At 29.3% G+C, this 18,542-nt stretch overlaps 1 protein-coding gene across 1 annotated transcript in view; it reads left to right on the top strand.

Moving 5' to 3' along the window:
- The first annotated feature begins 259 nt into the window (after positions 1-259).
- LOC145314005 (uncharacterized) overlaps positions 260-18,542 on the top strand; it is an 88,231-nt gene continuing 69,948 nt past the window's right edge. Inside the window, exon 1 of the mRNA XM_080153730.1 lies at positions 260-376. Within this exon, the coding sequence (XP_080009856.1) occupies positions 349-376 (28 nt within the window). The 5' untranslated portion in view covers positions 260-348. The remainder of the gene's footprint in view (positions 377-18,542) is intronic.

The following is an 18,542-nucleotide window of genomic DNA, read 5'->3' as shown; positions in this document are numbered from 1 at the left end:
CTAAGGTTAAACATACGATATACATGGACATCCTGTTATGGGTTAGTGTTTGTATAATTTTAGTCAGAAAAATTTAGCGGGTTTATTGAAATACCTCAATCTACGCGACGCTCTTGTGTGCGTATATGTATATGATATGGGCATCCCCCTAGATGTAACATCCATAATAACGCGTCGCCAAAGATGGTTTTTACATCCAACCCCCCATGGGTAGATAGATAGATAGCCACATGACTGAGGGAAGGGGAGGAGGGGGGCATCTATATAACCCTGGACCCGAGCAGAGACACGTCTAGTTATTTCCTCTCCTTCCTCCCTCACACACACACACCCACCCCATACTACGCCATGAAGCTTTTCCTCGTCCTTGTTATCGGTGAGATTACGCAAATAATAATTATTACAACAATATCAAGTGATTGATTGGTTGGTTGATAATTTGATGAAATGACCCAATAATGAAAAAAAAGTGCTTTAGTGTGTTTAGCAATGTGTCATATCGCCAGAAGAATCACTATTTTGACTCCTTTTGTTCTGCTATAAAATATTAGTTAGAAAAAAATTACTTTTTTCCTGAATGCTATTTGATATCAAAATAGATATTTTTCAACTGGCTGATAAGTAGGAGGCAAAATAGTTTACTTAAGACGCAAAGTATTTTTAAAATAATAATTTAATTTTCATAAAAATGATTTCTTAAAATTTAATTTTATTTATTTAGAAGATATCTTTAATTACTTAAAATATAAAAATGCAATTAATTAATGATACATTTTTCTTTTTATAAAAAGATTAATTATTGTTTGTTCATTAAGTTTTTAAATGTCAAAACAAAAAAATTAAGCCATCCTTGTTAATTTTTCATTTGTTATGTTTTAAGATAATTGGAAATTTTGATTTCTTTGGAAATCTTCATTTTTATCTTTACTGGGTTATTTCATCATCAATAGCGTAGCTATTCTATAATTATGGTAAGTCTATACTGTCTGTGGAAAATAAGTGATTGCGACTAACTTACTTAAAAAAAAAAACACATGTAGCAACTAGCAATACTAACGGATGTTGAATATACGTGGATATTATGAAAGGGGAAAAATTGTCGCCAATTTATCTTGCTAACATGGAACTCAACATGAAAATGTGGTGCGAGATCCAAGTAATAATATATCTTATATGCTTCGCTACTTATGGATATTATTGTCTTTGTTATCTATTTTATAACATATTTGATTACATATAATTTACCAGTATAAAAAGTACGTATCAATTCAAATCAGAAATTCCTTTGATATATTTATATCCAACTGAATTGTTTAGCCCAATTTCAACCATTTTTCTCTCGGCGCGGTGGTCGCAATTTTTCAAATGCGGTTTCTAAAAACTAATATCTTATATCATTACAGTACGTTTCTAACATTTGTTTAGGTTGAAAAATTAGTGTTATTTTGGTTATAAATATGGCTTTAAAATCCTATAAAATGTGATGACAAAATCGTGATCGGGGACCGAAAAAGAATTATTATTGGTAGAAAAATATCTAGATTTATTTCACTAGAGGGATAGTCAAAAAAGTCTCTTTTTTGTAAAAAGCTAATTGACGAAAAAAATTTTTCCTTGTTTCAATTCATTGATTTGCTGTTATTATTATCAACGAAGTATACAATACAAATGTTGGATTTGATTTGGAAAAGCTCTATTCAAACGGTTTTATTTTTGCAAAAAAATTAAGATTTTGAAATATTGAAATCCAATTGAATTAGTAATCTAATAACGAATTTCTTTTATTTTAAGTCTTCTTTTGATATGAAATATTATCTGAAGAGGAAAGATGACAAAAGTATTTTCAAGATGTTTTTTACATTTTACCAAGTTTTCATATTAAGAAATAAGGTTACCTGTACATGTGGTATCATTTTTTGTAGTTTCCCTCTAAGTTACTAGCCGAGCACGGAACACCCCCTTCCCTACTTTGAAATATTGAGAATATGGTAGGGTCAAGAAGGTTGTTTATCTCTTTATTTTGCTTTGTTTTACAGTTAGGGAGTTGAATCCATTTTTATAGAAGCAGAAATATAATCTATGATTATGGTTTGGACCCTCTAAAACTGTAATCTACCTTTCCACTTTCCCCAGTCTTGGTGAAGATATCTTCAACGCCGATACGATTTTTGAAATGTAAGATTCTACTTTCCCTTCTCTTGGTGAAGATATTTCAAAAATCGTATCGGCGTTGAAGATATCTTCACCAAGAGAGGGGAAAGTGGAAGGGTAGATTACAGTTTTAGAGGGTCCAAACCATAATCATAGATTATATTTCTGCTTCTATAAAAATGGATTCAACTCCCTAACTGTTTCACGTTAGGTTAGATTATATTTTGTACAGGGTAACCATACAGGTTATGGTTTCCCATAGGGGTAAGGCATAGGAAAAAAGAGCGGAAGGGGGTTCTGGTGCTCGCTAGGCACTTTAAGGGAAATCGCCGAAATTTAATATCTTATGAATATGTAGCTTTTAAAGGATGTTTTTAAAGGAATATAAATGTTTTTTATAAAGGCAAAAATCGTATTGTTGAGTATTTTTTCCTAACCAAAAGAAAACGGAAGTTACTAAAATTGTACAGAACGATATTTTAAAGAGTAAAATTTCTTTCTAAAATATAAGACTTAAGTTACCCTGATTCAGAATTGTTTTACTATAAAGCTTTATTTTTGGCTTTTGTGAGGTGTAAATCAACAAGTTTTATAAATATCTCTAAATCATAAATAATTTTGCACCAATCAAACTGCTGTTTCAATTTCGTCGTTCTTAAAGGAAAATTATTACTTAGTTCACAAATGCCTTATGCTATTTTCCTGAAATCCTTCCCCATTTTTTCTCTCTTTTCAAGAGATATGAAACTATAGACTAGGTGTGTAGCCGCTATTATAATTATATTTTGTTTACAAAAGGTGTCAGTTTTTTCACTATGCAAGAAAAAATGTCATATTTTCCATTCAGGTTTTTTTTGTAGAAAAAAAATCTCAAGAAAATTTGACCCTGATCTTATTTCACACATTTGCTCATTTTGACTTTCAAGGGGTTGTCGCTCATTATTACAAAAAGTTTTTTGCTATGACAGTACTTTTAGTATATTAGCGGCTGCGTCCCTAGCATCTAAGGATTCATATTCGAAGAGATATGCAAGGGCAGAAGAATAGCCTAAAACTATACCAAGATTTATTTATGAAAAAATCATTAAACTCTCTTTAAAAAGCTTCACTGTAAAGGAGAAGCATATTTTTTCAGCGGTTAGCTAGATCCTTCGTTACACACAAAAAAGCTTACTATTTTATATAATGTTAAAGAAATTAAGATTTTTAAAAGTTTTGGGAAACACTGATTTTGTATCAAAATTGACTTAATTTGACAGGAAATTACTTGGATTTTGTTAATGCATAAGATTGGCCTAAAAATAGGAAATTTTTAGGTGCAAAATATGTTTTCTTTTTAGGAGATAAGTGCATTTTAAAAGAGTTTAAATTTCATCAAAAATACACTTTATTTTTAAAAAATATTGCACATTTCTTTAGATAGATTATTTATAGATTTTGTTTATTTAGAATCTTTCTTAAATATAAAAAGAAAATTTAAGTATGTTTTAAAATGCACTTATCTCCTAAAAAGAAAACATAATTTAAAATAATCTGAAACCTTTTCTTGGATGGGATAAAGAATAGTTATTTATGGCATCATATTATAGACAGCTTTCCGTGGATATTAAAACAAAAACTATATTTGAGCCCCGAGGGTATGACTGAGAACCGGTTTTAATCCAGCGGATATATTAATCGGTTTGGAAGCCATGATGGAAAATTGATTATCATAATATATATTACATGGATATGTTTAAGTTTTACGGTTAGAAAAGCCAAAGAAAGATAAATGAGTTTGGTTTCTAATATTAACCAAAATAACCCTTCTTATACTCTTTTTAAACATTAGACCTGGTCATTAATAAAAAAAAATTAGGTTTTTGAAATGTTCTGAATTTATAAAAGCAAATAATGTTTGAATTTTAAAAGAAAAATCCTTCATGATAAAATTTTATTATTTTTCTTCATTTTCAGGCAATCTAAATTAATCCTAAATTAATCCTAAAGTAAAAAAAAGATGCAGATTGTATGTCTGTGTGTTTTGTACTCAATGGCTCTCCTTTACAATGTAGCTTCGTACAGGTCAAAATCCAACCTCCATCCCTCCATGAAAACTGACCCTTAGAAAATGTACCCCATCAAAAGCACTAGCTTTACTTCTTTTTCAACAACAAAAAATAAGTTGGTGGATTTTCCTTTTTTTCCTTTTTTTTTAGAAATTGCCAAACTTTTGATTTTGGCTATTGCCTTTTAATACGCTTTTGTTTTTTAATACATAAAATGTTTATCCAAAAAAATTATATTTTCCATTTTTGTATTTTCTAAAACCGTTTTGTGGCTAATTTTGAATTCAATCTAAAAACTGAAACTTTTGATTGAGTTGTTTTGATTATATTAACCAAATATATATAAAAAAAAAATAAAATAACAAAACGGTAATATTATTAATTGAGCGTAGCTTTTCTAGAGTATGACTGTTCGTTAGAATTATAAGGAAAAATCAGGGATATAAAGCTAAGGGGATAAGACAATGAACGATTTATTGTCATACATCCCTAAAGTTGAAAAACAAAATTAACCCTTCTGTAGATTACAATTAATGGTTGAATCGTTAGGACACTCAGATAAATGAGCCAACCAATTAAAATTTATTAAAAGTCCCCAAAGTTAATAAGCCAACAAATAAGAAAATTAAAAGACTTTGGGGACTGGTTAATAAACATCCCAATGTCCCCTCCCTCTGTTTGATAATTGCTGGATAATTTTTGATCAGAAAATCAATAAACAATCTTTATTTGTAGGGGTATTATTTTTCTAAAACTCACTTATATGAAATGTGAAATGAAAATAAAATGTTGATCTTTGATAATGCCTTGGTGTCTTAGTGGGATTTTGATTACATTTCCCCCACCTCAAAATTACTATAAATGTCATAGATTTTATTAAGGCCTTAACAGTGAAAGGGGGTATTATTCCGAAATATACATAATATTTGCGTTAAACATTTTTGATCTTAAAAACAAATCAACGGACGAGATAACTAAACAACCAATGATGATAGATAAAATTACCCTCCTTTGTCTTGAAATTTTCTAGTTTTAACCAATCAGGATTTGATTTGAGTACCCAAAGTTTTTAAGTCAACAAATGAAAGTACGTGTTTATAAAATTAGTGGAAACTAAATCTTCATGTTGAGTTATAAATCATAGATTTGTTGTGGTTTGTTCTTATCACCTCTCTTATCTCTGTTTATTAGGTCTTTATGATTATCATTAGAAATAACTTAGAACTATATAGGTTTATATGTATTAATGTTGTTTTTCAAAGGATTATTGTTATTAAAAATATACCTTTGTTAAGTAATAGAAAGGTTAAAGAATCATAACTTCTTATAATTTTTATAAAGGATTCATAATTTAACTTATAGCTCTTTGTTCAATCTAATCTTTAATAAAAAAGAAATTTACCCTAACAAAGCTTAATAAAAAAGCCTAAATATTTGGTGTTGATTTTTCTTAATGATCTTTGAAGCCAAAGTGTGATCATGTTCAGGTATAAAGGGATAAGTTATTAAAATATAAGTTAATCTCCTTTCCCTCCAAAAAATTATAATAGGTTTAATAGTTATTTCTCGTATCGTATTATAAACGGCTTTCCGCGGATATAGAATGTACAATTATAAGATTAAAACTAGTTTTTTTAGCCCCGTGGTGCCGAAGGCACCGGCTAAAAAAACTAGTTTTAATCTTATAATTGTACATTTCTATATTCGTAGAAAACTGGATATAATACGATGCTAGACATAGTTTTTTCGTATTCATGAGAACCGGTTCCTATCCACCGGATTCAAATGAATACGAGAAAACATTTTACTATGCTTCCACCTTTAGAAAACAAAAGTTTTATCCCAAAATCAAATAGTTAAAAGGTGCAACATAATATATTTTTAATAGGATGGAGATTAATCTTTCTCCTATTGACACATCCCTGTCACCCTGTAAATCATGACATCAATTTAGTTAATCAATTTAACTATGTATCAAATATATAGGCATAGGGTTATCATTGTACTAGTAAAAGATCTTTTTTTTAAAGTGAAAGAACATTTTTCGACCAATTTAGAATACCGTTTTTTGTTTTGTCATTTATAGTACGACGAACCAATATTTTTATTTTTAAATGAAGATTAAATTGAAAAAATCTGAAATACAGGAGTATGCCCATGGAAAAAATACTTTTCCTTAAAAAAAGGTTTCAGATTATTGTCATTTGAAGAATTCAAAGACAAAAAAGTTTATTTTTATCCAGAATTGACATATCCCCTAATCCTGCCAATGTATTGACTCATCTGACAGACAGATAATTGCAGTAATTGTGCCCCCACCTAGCATTCAATAATTGTCCAATCTCAACAATAAATTAGGTAATAAATTAATTAAATTTGGAAAATTAGATTTCAATTGATGGGCTACCTATTATTTTTCTTTTGAATGTATCAAATACAAATATCCCATGTTTAATTGATTAATTTATGTACAGTAATTTTAAGTAGCTGCACCTTATTTTGATACATCAAATTGTTTAAGGTCATTAAATTGTCTGTTTTTGATAAGATCTTGAAATAATAAAATGGTTTTAAGTTAAGCAACAATACCTCAATAACTTAAACAATTAGATTTGTTTACAGTTTTGTGATGTAAAGTGTTTTTATTCTCTTAAAAAATAGGTTTATTATTTCTTAGATTACTTATAAAAAGACTTTCCTCCTCCCTACTGTTCAAAACTTTAGCAAATAAACAAAACGTGTTATTGAAATTAACTTCTTTTTAAACTTAAAAACATAAAAATAAATCTTTATTTTATTAGAATTTTTATTTTTCCTTAAGTATTTTAAATGATCTGCTACAAAGAAGTAGTTTGTTTATATGTTCGATTGTCTATACTTTTGGGTTGTTATTTTTACAACCCTTTCCATTCATTTCGGCTTTTGTTTTAAAAATACATTTTTGGCGGAGTTCTAAAAGATAATTTAAGATTTACAATGTTCGTATTTGGAAAAAGGTTTATTAGTACCACAAGACGCGTTTATAACAAGGACATTTATGTCCATAAGTGCTAATAACGTAAAATCATTGTACACTAAAATAAAGAAACTGAATAATTGGAGCAGTTTTCCTTGTATGGCTTCGAAGCTGATTGATATCCGCTGGATTAGAACCGTTTGCTCAGCCATACTGAAAATCATCTCTAGCATAGTATTACAGAAATTCTTTTACGAATAATATAATAAATACCAGTTTCGTTAGCCCGGGCCTTATTCACATATAGTTAATGTGCATTCGAGTCTCATGGACGTACGTACTGATAGATATACCTTAACTAATAGTAGCTTCGCTACTAACAAGACGAGTACATAAACTTAAACACTCCTTAGCTGTAAAATTTCTTATACCATAATGGCAGAAAAAAAGTAGAAGTCATAAAATTTGGAATCCTTTCTTGTTTTTGTATTTTTAAGTAGCTTCCGAGTTTTTGCTTATCTTTTTAAGTGGCATTTTTAACACTTTTTATTTACTCCCTTACCAAAAAAATATTGCAAAAAGACTCTCAAATAAAAAATCTTTTAGATATAAGCAAAAAGAATTATAATGATATTGCTAACAGTAAAATTGTATTAAAACAATAGCTAATAAGATTAGATGTCTAAAAATAAACATTAATATAGGATGCATAGATAGGTCAATGAAAAAGAAAAAAATTAAAGATTTAAAAATCGAAATAAATCTAAATACATAATGTTCTATTCCTGAAAATGGCAAATAATTCTTCTAGACATAATTTCTTTAAATTAATTGAATATCATTTCATCTCTTGAAACAACAAATCACGATTTAAAAAACATGATTTTTAAATCGATTCAGGTACGTACGTCTTTAAGGACATTGTCTTGAAATAGAATAGCTGCGCTTCTAAACAAAAAAAGCGACTATTTCTTTTTAATTAATCTTTTAATTCTTGGAATAAAATGATTAAACTTGGGCTTCAGTTCAAGGACATAAGTAGAATACCATATACAGTTGGAAAGATGAAAATAGTTCCCCTCTCTCAAGAGATGTAAAATATTTTTGAACTCCTTTTTCATGTTAGGAAAAACACTTCACTCATTTGTTGGCTTATAAACTTGGAGAGCTTTAAATAAATCTAGATTTGTTGTTATAAACTAACAGTGTCCGACAATTTTGATTTATTAATTGAAATTCATCTCTTAAGATTCCAGATTAACACTATAATCCTTCAAGTCTAATTTTAGGTAAAGACAATAACTTTCAACTTCTAAACTGCAAACCGACTAAAAAAAGTACATGCAAAAAAAAAGTTTAAATTAAAAGTCTGAAAATTCGGTGTTATCATAATTCAACATTTAAAATACTAAATTGGAAGAAGGAAATGGTTGTAGATTTCTTTAAATTTCACTGCAATTGGTAGATTTTTTAACTGTTCCCCGATTTTTTTTATTTTATTTCCCGTATTTTCGTATCAACACTAATTTATTCTGTCTGGTGTATATGTTAATAAAAGATTATATACAAATTTGATTTGACGTTGGCGTGGGTTTAATTATGGCAAGAAAGTATCAACTAAGCCTCATCAAAGCATACATAAAAAGGTTCCTTCATACCCTAATTATGCCAACTTAGCATATATAAATATGCTAGAAATAACTAATGATATATGCTATTACATATACATAGTTTGCAAAAACTTTGGGTCTGTAGGGATGGGTTAAGGGAAGATTAAATTAAATGTACAAATTAAAAACCCCATCATTTTTGCAACATTTAATTCATTTTGATTAAGAAAATTTTCTTTTTTTTAAGTTGACTTATCCCATATCTTCATAAAATAGTTTAAAACCTGTCATAAAAACAATAACAGATCCCCTGCAATTTTTAGATTATCAGCCCAGTGGTTTTTGAGATCTTACTAATTACATATACAAAATGGTGCAAACGTTTGCGAGATCTTTTACACCATACATCCACTTCTTATTAAAAGTAAGAATCAATTACCATGTCCAGTATTAAGCCAAAATAGTCTAAACTGTGACCATGCAAAAAGAGGCGAAGAAAACGATTTGATGATAAAAAGATTGGTTTGCATAACGATGAGCAAGGGTGTTTTTGTGAAACAGTACAGACAAAGATTTTGAAGAAAAAAAACTTTAGAATAAATTTTATGAAAGGGTTGTATACACTGGACTGTTTATTACTCTAATCTCCAAAGTCTTATATTAGCGTTTTCTTATTCGTTGGCCCAACAACCTTGGGAACTTTTGATTGGTTGGTTGGTTCATTAAGTTCAATATCCAAAGGTTTCAACCACTAATTGTGATCTACAGAGGGATAATTTTGTGCATCATCATTGGGAATGTACATCAATCGGCCATCGTCTTATCCCTTCAGATACCTGTTAAATAACTGCTAAAAAATAGAATAAGGTTGTGTCATTTTCTAAAATTTAACTGAAAAGATTTAAAAGCAAATTATTTAATTGTAAGAAGCTTGATAATGAATGTAAACTGCTTATATTGACTCTTTATGTTATTCCTAATACGACGTTAATTTCTGAGAAATTAGTTTTTATACAGGCAAGTCGATAATATGCAAATGATGATCACATTTATGAGATGTAATGTAAATTTTTTTATTTTTATGTGAACAATCTTACAAAATCATGAATTTTCTAACGTTTAAATTCTTAATTTTATAGTTAGTAAATTATGAAATGTACAAAAAGGGTCTTTAGCAATAAATTGTCATTTGTCTGTTTGACAAGTATTTAAAAATAACATTTCCTTTGTAAAACTGCAACCCATTTCCTAAGATATTATACAACATAATGTATTAATCAATGATAAACAAGGACCAAAAAGTTCATAAGTAGCATTGCTACAATATGCAAATACATTGTTTATGAAAATAACAATTAATATTTCAAGTTTTCCGCAGGCATTATCAATAAATCACGTAGAATATATTATTAAGCAAGGGAATGGGACATTAGGATGTTTATCACACTAGTTCCCAAAGTCTCATATAGAGGTTTTCTTATTCGTTGGCTTAATGACCTAGGGTACAAGATTTTAATTTTTATTTCATTGCTTCATTTAGTTAAGTGTCCTAATGTTTCAACCAATAATTGTAATTTATAAAACGGGTAATTTTGTGAATCATTATTTGGGATTTACATAAAGTTATTTACATTTTTTTTATTGTTTCAATAATGTAAAATTGCTAAACATAATCATAAAATCAGTCAATAATAGTATAATTTCAGAATTATGATTTTCAATTATGCCTAAATCATAATGGTAAGTCATAAATCTTGCTTAATGTCCTAGACCCTCTGCCTAATGCTTTGTTCTAATATGCTTAAACATTTTATTAAACAGTGTTTTCATTTTGTTACAGATTTTTATTCTTTTTATAAAAGTAGCGTAGAGGGACAAAGTGACTCAAAAATCAGACATGTGACGCCATAAAAATGAGGGAGATGAGAGGAGAAGTGGGAAAAAAAGCCCCTGAAAAAGAAAAAAATGTATATTCACTCATTTTTATGACGTCACATGGCTGATTTTTGTGTCACTCTGTCCCTCTAGAAAGTAGCGATAAATAATGCTAACGCACTTCATTTATTTCTCCTTTCACACCTAATCTTATTGGTCGTATTTAAAACCATGTTTACCCCCAAGTTAACCCCAAGAAAATGTTAATTTTTTTTATTTCTAAGTCCTCTTTTTTTAATGTTTTAAACGAACACTACATTGAACAAATTTAACCTCACGTATTTAAGTACCTAATGTAAAATTATCCTAGGCCATTTAGATTTTTATCAACTGGTTAGGTTAGGTCGTTAATATTCAATAGAACAAGAGGCCTCTATTGAAAAAAGCTTGCTTTATGTTCTTTTTATAACCATTCATCTTTAGAGATGTGAATAGAATAGTTTGTTTTTTTATGCGTCTGACCACTTGGCTTTTTAGCAATCCATCTTTTTTTTTTTTTTTTTTTTTTGGGGGGGGGGGGGCTTGAAACCTTGAAAAGTTTGGGTCCTTAATAATATAATCCACCCTAACCCAAAAGTGTTATCTATCGAAAAATTTAGTCTTAAACAATTTTTTCTAACTTATTATCTGTAACATATGTATCTGACTTCCCCCTTTAGATTTTTAAGCTACCTAAGAATTAAGGTAAAGATTAACTTATTTTCCATTGTCATATCACTGCTACCCTGCCTAAAATCTGATTAAGGACACTCCTTGCTCCATTGGCCTCTAAGTCGATGTATTTTCAGGGATTAAGATACATATATGCCAATATATAATTTGTAGTACATTTAAATATGATCTAATCTTGGGGTAACTTTATGTTACCACAGGAAAAATTGTGGAAATATTAATTAATCCTTATTTACCTGTATCCTATAAGATAAAATAATATGATGTCTATCTATCTATCTATCCCTTATATATCTATAATATGCATGGTAATTATTAAAATCCATTAAGCCAATATTGTGTGTGTGAGTGTCCATATTCAAACTGGCAACCCTCATCTTCATAAAGTGGCCATGCTTTCACATCAGAAAAGGTGTAGAAATAGCAAACACATTAAATCCCTTTATTATCTAAAATAAACTTTTAAAGATATTTTGTCATTCATGACCATTTTATTTAATGTCTTAAAATCGACTAGATTCAACGTAAAGGCGTTATAAGCTGCAATTTGTTTATAAACTTTATTTATTACCAGTATCTAAAAAACACCTTTTGGATCATCAAGAAAATCACAAAAAAAACTCAAACCATGACTGAATTTTTTGACATAATTAAAGATCATTTTTAAAGGGAAGCAATGATTATATACATACATAGTAGTTGAGGGAGAGGGGACAATGGGCTGTATGATACACTAGTCCCCAAAGTTTTATAACAAGGTTTTCTTATTCGCTGGATAACAACTTTTGGGACTTTAATAAATTTTAATTGGTTGGTTAATTAAGTTGAGTGTTCAAACGTTTCAAACACTAATTTTGATCTATAAAAGAGGTAATTTGTATATCGTCATTGGGAATGTACATCAATTTATCGGCCATTGTCTTTGGATCACTGACTGTCTAATTGTTTGGTGTAAAATACCTTTAAACCGCCTGTTTTAATTAGGTTGTACTGCCATTTGTTTGATTATATAATAGTAAGATAATTAAATAATCTTCTGTTTGAAAATGAATTAAAACAATATGATGTGTTGTAGGTATTTTTTATTGTTGTGTTATTACTGTCTCAAAGATGATATGATATGACATAAAAAAAAATCCGGGAAAAACGGATAAGAGAAAACAATAAAAACTTTTGTGTCTTTAAACATTAAAGTCATCTAGGATATCTTAACCGGCTGGAATGAAACACGAAGCCGTTTTAGAAATTTAAATAGAAATTAAAAAGAAATTTATTATAAAAACCATTTGGTTTAATTTTTGACTTATAAGTTAAACCATTGTTATCTTTGTTTTGTTAACAGAGGATAGTAGAGCGTTTCAAATATGGATATATATTATTAATTGGATTCACACCAAATTTAATAAAGTGAAACATGTAGCGGGATGAAACCCCTTCCAGACCATTTACACCATCCCCTCCCCTCCTATTCTATATCCACTGCTTGTTTCCGTAAACTGATCTTTTATTTTCAAAAAGCTTTGTCATTCCCTTGATTGCTGTTATGAAGTGCAGCACAGTCAGGGATCTAAAGGGATAAGACAATGGCCGATAAATTATTGATACACAAAATTATCCCTTTTGTAGATTAGAATAAGTGGTTGAAACGTGTGAACACTCAACTTAATGAGCCTACCGATCAAAATTCACTATAGTCCCCAAAGTTGTTAGGTCAACAAATAAGAAAACATTAGTATAAAACTTTAGAGACTAGTGTAATAAAAAGCCCAAAGTCCCCTACCTTCCTGAGTGCAGCAGCACACAGAGCTATAATTGAGAGGAAAGGGAAATGAAAGTAAATTAATTATCATATTTACAATAGAACCATCTACAGCTACAGCCACCAGATTTGTTCTTGCTCTATTTTTCTGGCTGGGAGGAAGGTGCCTTTTTATTACACTAGTCTCTAAAGTTTTATGATACCTTTTTTTATATTAGTTGGCTTTTAAACTTTAGGAACTAATAATTAATTTTGATAGGTTGGTTTATTAAAATGAGTGCCCAAACGTGTCAACCACTCATTGTAATATACAGAAAGGTTAATTTTAATATTGTGGCTATGAATTTTTCGGTCATTGTCTTATCCCTCAAGATCCCTGAGTTGTTAGTGTCATTTAAAAAGTCAGGCTTGGATTCTTATTGCCTTATTTCTGACATTTGTCATCAAGTTATAATAGTTATGACTATCTTTTTTTTTACATATGATGCTGATTATTCAGTGGCTGTGCTGCTTAAAATTTCATACACATAGAAAATATATAAAAAAAACTTCATATGCTATGTACTTTGATAAGACAGGCACTTAGTTTCTGTGAATTTAATTGATGTAATTAAAAATATGATATTCATAAAAATATGCTTATTACTATTGGATTAACTTTTTCACCAATTATTTTATTCTAGATAATTGTAATTGGGGTCATTTTGTAATCACAATTGGGGCTATCGTCCATTTTCTCATCCCTTAAGATTCGTAAATAAAATAATCTTAAAAGTAACATAATCTTAATCTGTTTCCCTGTATACATCATCTCATTGAAAAGCTGTAGGAACGTGTATGGCATAAGAAACAATGAAATGAAAAATTGCCACGCCAGCAAATAATAAAAAAAAACTCCATATAGGAAGCTTTAGCTCATGTACATCTTATATGCGAATTGATTGCGCTGTGATTATTTTTTTTCATAAGACTATGCATGTTGCATAAAATGTAACGTTTGATGTATTTTTTCTTCTTCTATGTACAATTATCGCAGATTTTTTTTCAATCAAAGTCATGAAAGTTGTGCTGCAAAACAAAACAAAAAAACAAAATGACGGAATAAACATAATTCTATTATATAAAGTAGTAAGTTTTTTTGTCTGCACCTAAAGGTTTTTAGGCTATTTAATTTTATTTATATAAGATTGGGTTTAGACTATTTTTTTTACTCTCGTTACTCCTTCGAATTTAGAGCTCCTATATGCTAGGAGTGCAGCCGATAGTATATGAGAAAGTGTTAAAATTTTACAAAAGAGGTTGATAGATATATCAATTATTTAAAGAAATTAACTTTTCTTGAACGTTCTATGGTTGCAAATATGAAGTTAAACTACTTTATTTTATCATCCATTTACCTTTATCTGTAAACCTGGCATAAACCTGTAGCCTCTAGGGTCAGTTCAGGAGTTCAATTAACCGCCCTAAGGAATTTATATCCATCAATATCTATCTAGCTATCCAGGCATCTAGATATCTAGCCTCAGGTTTATTATTAGCCAGTCAAAGGTTGCTAGGAAATAAGAAGCATTTTTAAAGAAAAATTTTGCACAATTTTCTTTTAGTAGGATGTGAATTAAATAACTTTTAGAGATATGGTTTAGCTTACCTTCAAAAATGGTATAAATTTGAAGCTCAATGTAAAGTAAAATATTTTTCAAGATTTTGATTAAATCACCCACTTACATAACTAAAATAAGATTAATATGAATAACAAAGATCTAACAATAGCATATAACTCATAACAGTAAGAGGTCAAGTTACATTTAGATTTTCAGGGAATTGGCACATGAAGAAAATTGCTCTTCTTTCAATATTTATGTTACTCATGTTGTAATAGTTATTTATCGCATCGTTTTATATCAATTTTCCGTGGATAGAAAAATGATAAATTATATGATGAATTCCGTTGTTTTTAGCTACGAAAGCCCAGGCTATCAAAACTGGTATTTATTCTATAAATTTTATTTCAATATTCGTGGAAAATTGTCTGCAAAACGATGCAATACATGATTTTTCAGTATGGCTGAGAACAGGTTCTAATCCAGCGAAAGCCATACTAAAAAATATATTGTTTGTATACTATAATTACATACAGTAATTGTTGTCAATACAGCAAATAAACTCTTATAATGACTTTGAAAATATCCCTCTTCCATGAGAAATTTTACCCTGTCTTCAAAGAAGATCTTTAAAATATTGTTTTCTAACCTTTAGAATGCATTTGAAAATGAAAATTGTCGTTATTACAAAAAGTCAAATATTGTTTTTAGCAAAATTTTACCTTTTTAAAATTATGCTTATTAAAAAGAAATTTTATCACCTAAAAAAAGTAATCACAAGAGTTTGTTTGTGATTTTTTTTATATCCAAGTTAAGTTTAAACGCCTTAAAGTTTTTTTCTCACTGGAATGAACACTAAAAGTGTTGCAGTTAAATTTGGTTCAAGATGAAAGAAATGATAACAGGTCGAAATTACATGTGATCCGTGTTAAACTTGGTAATGTAATTGTATCGACTTGAGACGATACATAGTAGATTTGAGTTTCTAACAGTAATTTCACGTTAGAAAATATTGATATAACTAGCGGCTTCGCCCCTAGCCTCTAGGGGCTTTGCCCCAAGAGGTGATAAAAAAATTAAGGCGAAATTCGTTAAAGGACCAAGGAAATCTTCAGCAAAAAAAAAAAAAAAAAAAAAATGGGGGGGGGATTTTTTTGTTTTTGGGGGGTTGGGGGTGTCCCACCCCCCAAGAAAATAGCTTAAAACCACCACAGGACCAATAGGTACATACCCTGAAGAGTAGAATCCGATCGGTTCAGTGGTTACCGAGATCTTAAGGGACAGACAGACAGACGGACAGACGGTCAGACGGTCAGACGGACAGACAGACATCGTTCTACTTTGTATTATAGATACCACACAGGCATACCTTCAAGAACATCACTAAAGTGTGTCTTTTATAATTACTTTTAAGTGCATTTTATTCGATATAAATCTTTGTAAATAAAAACAGCCATGTCTAACAGGAATTTAACACTGCACGCGCGTGAATGCATTTTTAAACGGATTGTTTATTTAGGAAAATAATCAAAGAATTTTTTATTCATTGAACCAAGTTTTTTTAAAACAAAAAGTATTTATATTCAAAATAACAAATTTGATTGCGTCAAGGACAAAACTTTGCTTTTCAAAGAAGCTTTTATTATCACTTTACAATAAATTGCATAATATTTTACTAGTCTAATGTATCATAGATTGAAAGCTTTAACTAAAAAATCAAAAGTATCAGTATATCTTATTTTACAATAATATGATTTTATTAGAAATTAAAGCATAAGAATACACTGAATCCAAAGAATGATCTTTTTTTATAAAAAAAAAACATCCGCCTTTTAAAAAAATAATAGACCTTATATTAATTGATGGCAATTAGTTTCAAGGAAACACTCTTTCAAATGTGTAAATTATTGTTTGAATTATTTTACAACTTTTTAATTGAATTAAAAATGATGAAGAAAAATCCACCCCTTTTAATTTGATGCTATTAAAAAGGGTGTTATTATTACATCTTTTAAGTTGTCTTAAAAGTCAGGGATAAGACAATCGATGATAAATTAAAGCACGGTGAGCAACAAAATTAATCCTTTCCTGAAAATTTTCTATCAAAAGCTTGGACACCTCTTAATTTCAATCTAGAACCCAAGATTTAATGAAGTATCCAAAGTTTTTTTACCTTTAAACTGAGAGAACGTTGGGGTCCTGTACAATGTAAAGTCATTTTTACCCTCTTTACCTGTAAAGAGTAGTGTATTGATATTATGCTCTAAAATACAAGTGTGTATGGCTCTTTGTTTATTTCATAAGATTCCTGAAACGACTAGGGCAAAACTTTACAATATGAATGATTGTATTATGCCTTTTTTATGATATCATCCTTGTTAAAATTAAATGCAATTTTTAAAGATAATAGGCATGAATTTAATTCAAGCCTCGTCACCCCAATTTATTCCATGTCTATCTATCTAGCCAATGTCTATCAATCTATCTACCTCATATTATACCATATTAGGATATAATTTAAATCAACAAAGACTTTTTGTGAGTAGACTTTATGATGCAACAATTTTTAAAATAGTATTTTGAATTTTTTCCTCTTGAGCTAATGTTATTCATTGGCTTATTCTCTTTCTACAAAACTTAAATTTTTAATGAAAATATACAAATAATTCAAATATAAATATAAACAAAAACGAAAAGCAAATATCAAAAGCATATAGCAGATAGTTAGATAGATAGCCAGATAGACAGTAAGATAGCTAGAGACACAAGGCCAACTAGCAAATATTTTCTCACAAATGCCTTTTCCTGTCATAGGCCTGACATCGCAAAGAAAAAGAAAAATACTTGAAAAAATATTGTATGGGACAATTCATATTTGAGTTGTGGTCTCTTTAAACATATAGGCACTAGTAAACTCACGATTCTGTCAGGAATGTAGGGATAAGACTTTAATAGAAGAAAAAGAAAAATCTGTATTCTAATTGAAGAGATAATATATCAGCTACAATGACTTTCAGTCGATTCCATTTAGTATGAATGCAATATCAACGTAAACATAATGAAAATGATAAAAAGCAATGGTATGACCATTTCTATTAACTACAATAATTGAAAATAAGGGAAGGTATTGTTAGTCAATTCAATGGTTTGATAAGTTTAAAACTACTAAATCTTATCTTCATTTATTAAGATTCTTTTTGGAAAAATTTAAACTTTATTTCATCTATCTCTAGATTTAATACAGAGACATAGAGCGAGAGAAAGAGAAAGGAAAGAGAGAAAAAGAGATAGATAGAGGAAAGAGAGAGAGAGAGAGAGAGAGAGAGAGAGAGAGAGAGAGAGAGAGAGAGAGAGAGGAAAAGAGAGAGAAAGAGAAAGATGTAGAAATTGTGTGACAGTCTAATTCTTCCTGTAAATTTAAACACCTTTGGTTGTTCATAAAGATAACATAATCTGCAAAATTACTGTTGAATTTCAGCCTTACCTATCTGTAAATTATGCTATAATGATTAGAAAACCCAAGGACCCTAAAACCCGCCCATTTTCCGTGTATCATTTCCTATCGTAACACTTAGGATGGCAAATTTTCTATCATAACATTTAGGATAGCAAATTGAGAGGACATTTAGTGGCTATACAATTTGATTTGGATGCAGTGGAGGAGAATTTTATTGATGCATAAATGTTTATTCAAATTTTCAAGGATTTCTTATTTTTACTTGATTTTATATTTGTATGTACTTTTTAGTAATTTTTTTTGTGTGTTTTATTTGTAACTAATTTTATTTTTTAAATTTTAGGTAAGTTTGT

This window comes from Acartia tonsa, chromosome 3 (assembly GCF_053477335.1).
Source record: "Acartia tonsa isolate MP-2025a chromosome 3, ASM5347733v1, whole genome shotgun sequence".
Taxonomy (NCBI): domain Eukaryota; kingdom Metazoa; phylum Arthropoda; class Copepoda; order Calanoida; family Acartiidae; genus Acartia; species Acartia tonsa.
This window is presented reverse-complemented; position numbering and strand designations above follow the sequence as displayed.